The following is a 3962-nucleotide window of genomic DNA, read 5'->3' on the forward strand; positions in this document are numbered from 1 at the left end:
GGTTCACGGCGGAGGTGAACGCAGGCCTCCTGCCCAGCCCGGCTCACGGCGCTCGCCTGCTTCCTGCTTCCTGCCACTTGCCCAGTCACTCATCCTCAAGCCATACCCTTGCTCATGCATGAATAAAATCAGGGCTCGGTCCTGAGTAAAGGCCTTTGTTCCAGTTAGTCATCAGAACAGCTGGACTCAGGAGCCCTGGGCTCCACCAAGGGTATATTGTCATGTCTTTATGCCGAGGGTTGCACTGGAGGGGATAGGCTGGAGTTAACTCTTTACAATTCTAATAACTTCTCCACGAGATTGCAAACATGAACCTCCTGGGCCATGACAAGGGCTACGAAGGGCTTTCTGACCTCCGCTGCTTCGCTGCCCGCTACCCTGCCACAGACTGTTCTCCGCCATGCCCCTCTGCCAGGCCACCCTGCCTGGAGCCGGTCGCTTCCAGCTGAAACCTCTGCACACAGTGAGCCAAATAAACCTTCCTCCTCTCACTTCAGGTGCCAGATGTCTTGCCTCAGCAATGAGAAAGGTGACTAAGACATCTGGTTTCATCAAACTATACAGAACATTTTAACTTTTTCATCACCATAAAGGACACTGCCATGAATCCCTCTCGTAACGCTGCTGCTTGCTTCAAGCACACTTATCCCCCGAGCGTGCCACTTTCTGAGGCAGTCCTAGAGGTCCCCCAGCATGAGCGACTTTGTGCAGCGTGCTCAGAAGCACACTGAACGCTGCCGTGAGCACCGCCTACAGGAGAGGCAGCTCGAAGTGTGGCGCTGGTATTCAGCAGGGCAACTTGCACCGCCCGGCTCCTCAACCAAATCAAAATGACAGAAAAGATAAACTTCTGCATTCATTCAGGACATCAAGGCAGCTGGGACAGGCGAACTAAGCACTCGCAGGCAACGGGGCTCCAGGGCTGCTGCTGAAAGTGGCGGGACGTGGGAAGGGTGTCTCAAAGTGGGGGAGGGCTTTGGGGGCTGAGAGCATCCTTCATTGTAATAATTTTTAATTTAAACATTCACTGTAGTTTTGGTCGTGCCTACAATAAGACCTGCCCTTCTCCTTACAGGGCACACGCCTGTGGCCTGGAGGGTCCTCTCACGACACCCAGCTGCAGAGCCACTTCCATCTTACAGCACTGAACCCAAGCCCCTGGGTAATTCCCTGCCCCTCCTAGCCCTGTGGGTGCCCTTCCAGGTCTGTCCCTGTCCAAAGAGCGGTCGGCAGGGCTTCCTTCGGGGACAGGGTGGCGTCTCCGGCACATGGGCCTCACCCTGGCATCTGGCCTGCGTGCAGCGGAGCAAGTGCACACCCGGTTCCCTCCCGTGCTCCATGAAGGACACACGGGCTGCTCCCCCACTCACGAGGCTTCAAGCACTGCTGTGCACATGGTGTCCTGTGCTCTGCATCCCTCACGGGTGGCCCCATGCACCTCGCCCTACCTGCAGCTGCACAGAGGCACGGCGGCACCACACTCTCTAGCCCCTCTTGCTTTCTGCTGGGTTTTTCCATGGAGTGCGCCAGCCCCACAATCCCAGACTCTTTTCCTTCTCCTCGGAGCCTCCTCTGGGGCCTCTCTGGGGCTCCCTAACCTGCTCTGAGTGTCCCCTCCCCAGCCAGCCCCTCCATCCACTGTGCCCCCCACCAGCTGCTGCCTTTCTCCCAGCACCCCACTCTGTACCCAGCCCTCCCACCCGGAGTGCCCACCGACTGAGGCTGCAACCCACCAGAGCTTGCCAAGGGCACAGCTGGGGTCTGCCAGGCCCTGGCACAGGAGGCTGGCCCCAAGGTCGCCCAGGGGGTTGTCACTCAGGTCCAGCTCGAACAGCTTCTGGCTGCTGCTCAGGACAGAGGAGAGGTCGGAGCAGCACTGGTGGGAGAGGCCGCAGCGCCCCAACCTGCAGGCACCAAGCAGCAGTATGGGGACATGGCCTGTGCCCCGGGTCACAGTGAGGAGTCAGCAGGGTGGCAGGGGACCCAGCCCTAAATGTCCTCCCTGATAGCAGCCTCAGCTGTGGGAGAGACATTCTCTCTCTCTCTCTCTCTCTCTCTCTCTCTCTCTCTCTCTCAGCATGCATGCACATACATGTACACACACGCACGCACTCACGTGCACACACGTGCCTCACCATAGCCTCCGGATGCTGCAGCCTGGGTTTCGCAGCGTCTCGCACAGCACAGGCAGCCCTACGTCCCCCAGGACATTGTCACTGAGGTCCAGCTCGGTGAGGGCCTGCGAGGTGCTCAGGGCAGAGAAGAGGCCCCGGCAGGAGCTGGGGGTCAGGTAGCAGCTCCGAGACCTGGAGGGGAAAGGGAGGAGCACTATGGCAGACCTGCTACAGGTGGGCCTGGGGTCACCAGTGTTGCCTACCAGGAAGCTGGGTTATGAACTAGGTTTGGCCAGAGTACAGGAGCACACCTGTGATCGTGAGCTCAGGAGGCCTACGTGGAAGGACCAGGAGTTTGAGCCCGGTCTGGGAGCTCAGCAACTCAGTGAGACCCTGTCTAACTTGAGCTGGGATGCAGTGCCATGTGAAGGTTCTGGGTTCAATCCACAGCATTGAAAGAAAGAGAAAAGGAGGGAGGAAGCCATCCAAATCCTTTCACAGAAAAGCACAGGCTGAGTACTGGGCAGGACAGCTGCAAGCTGACTGCCGGTGGAAGAACTCAAGCCTCAGGCAAACCTGAGCATGCTCAATATGCCTGACCCTCATGTCCCTCATCAGCCCAGCCTGCTGCCCTGCTAGAGCCTCCCTATGGGCTGAGGCAGCGCTGGGCTTGAGCCTGCCAGCTCAGGGTCTTTGCTCTCTCTCCAGGGTTGTGTGGGAACCTTGTCCACACAAGATGCAAAGGTCTGGGTGGGCTCTGGCCTCTGTGCTCCTGATGGGTACCACTGGACACCTTGCCGCCCTCGAGGCACTGGGGATGCTGCCCTGCCCTCGCCAGAGTGGCTTCACCCATGCGGTCCTGCTGGCAGGCCCCTCCCTCCTTCCTCCTCACAGCTATGCACACATGGCCCACCATATGGGGTCAGGGTGCAAGGCCATGGGGGGTCAGGAATAGCAGGGACCCCATACCAAGCAGGAAGGCACAACAAGAAGGCAACATACATGGTCTAGGACAGGTCCTCCCCCCCTGCACTTTCCTGGCCCAGTCCTGGTCCCGGAACTGTGACCACCTAGAGCTGGGGTGACTGAGCCACCAGTGTTCTGCCCCGTGACAGAGCCCTTGAGGACCAGGATGCTACCTGCTTCCTATTTGCCACGATGTAATGTGGCACTGTCCATCCTGCCTGTAGGTCATTGTCCAGGACTCTGCTCCCTGTGCCCGCCCCGACTGTGAACACAAAAGTTGTTCTGTGGGACAATGGTGGCCCAGGAGGACAGGCTCTCTGGCTGGGGTGGAGGGCCCGGCCAGCTGAGCTCCAAAGATAGATAAGCCCAGATGTCCACACCGCCACCAGGTGGTCCCTGGCCCGTAGCCCAGTCTCCCCTAAGGGCACTTGGGCTTCTGGAGACTTCCTGAATCACAGCCATGTGGGTGACAATGACACACACCCCAAACTGAAAATGTCCTCACCCGCCAAAAAGAAGCAACATCTGGTGACAGATACATTAATCAGCATGAAGGGACTCAGTCTGCACAGCAGGCTGGCCCTGCTCCGCCCAGCACAGGATCCAGGCCGGGCTTGATACCTGCACTGTGAAAACCTCCCCAGTGCATCCAGCATGATCCACCAACGAAAAACACAGGACCAAGCAGGGTGCCTCCCATGACCCAGCGGCTGGGCCGTCTGAGGCAGGAGGACCACAGGCATGAGGCCAGGCTGGTCCTCACAGAGAGATCTGTCTCAAAAGAAAAAGTAAAAAATAAAAAAGAACTGTAACTGCAGCACTCAGGAGTCAGGAGACTGGGGTTGGAGGACCACCATGAGTTTGAGGTCAGCCTGGGCTACA

The 3962-nt window shown here is 58.5% G+C and overlaps 1 protein-coding gene across 6 annotated transcripts in view; it reads right to left on the reverse strand.

Annotated features, from left to right (window-relative positions):
* The window catches only part of Nlrp3 (NLR family pyrin domain containing 3), a 20769-nt gene that overhangs the window by 7033 nt on the left and 9774 nt on the right, over positions 1-3962 (reverse strand). For all 6 annotated transcript variants that reach the window (XM_023707781.1, XM_023707780.1, XM_023707782.1 and 3 more), the window contains 2 exons: positions 2136-2306; positions 1734-1904 (listed from right to left, as the gene is read on the reverse strand). In XM_023707781.1, coding sequence (XP_023563549.1) covers positions 1734-1904; positions 2136-2306 — 342 coding nt within the window. The remainder of the gene's footprint in view (positions 1-1733; positions 1905-2135; positions 2307-3962) is intronic.

The sequence above is a fragment of the Octodon degus genome, unplaced genomic scaffold (genome assembly GCF_000260255.1).
Source record: "Octodon degus isolate 3935 unplaced genomic scaffold, OctDeg1.0 scaffold00310, whole genome shotgun sequence".
Lineage (NCBI taxonomy): Eukaryota > Metazoa > Chordata > Mammalia > Rodentia > Octodontidae > Octodon > Octodon degus.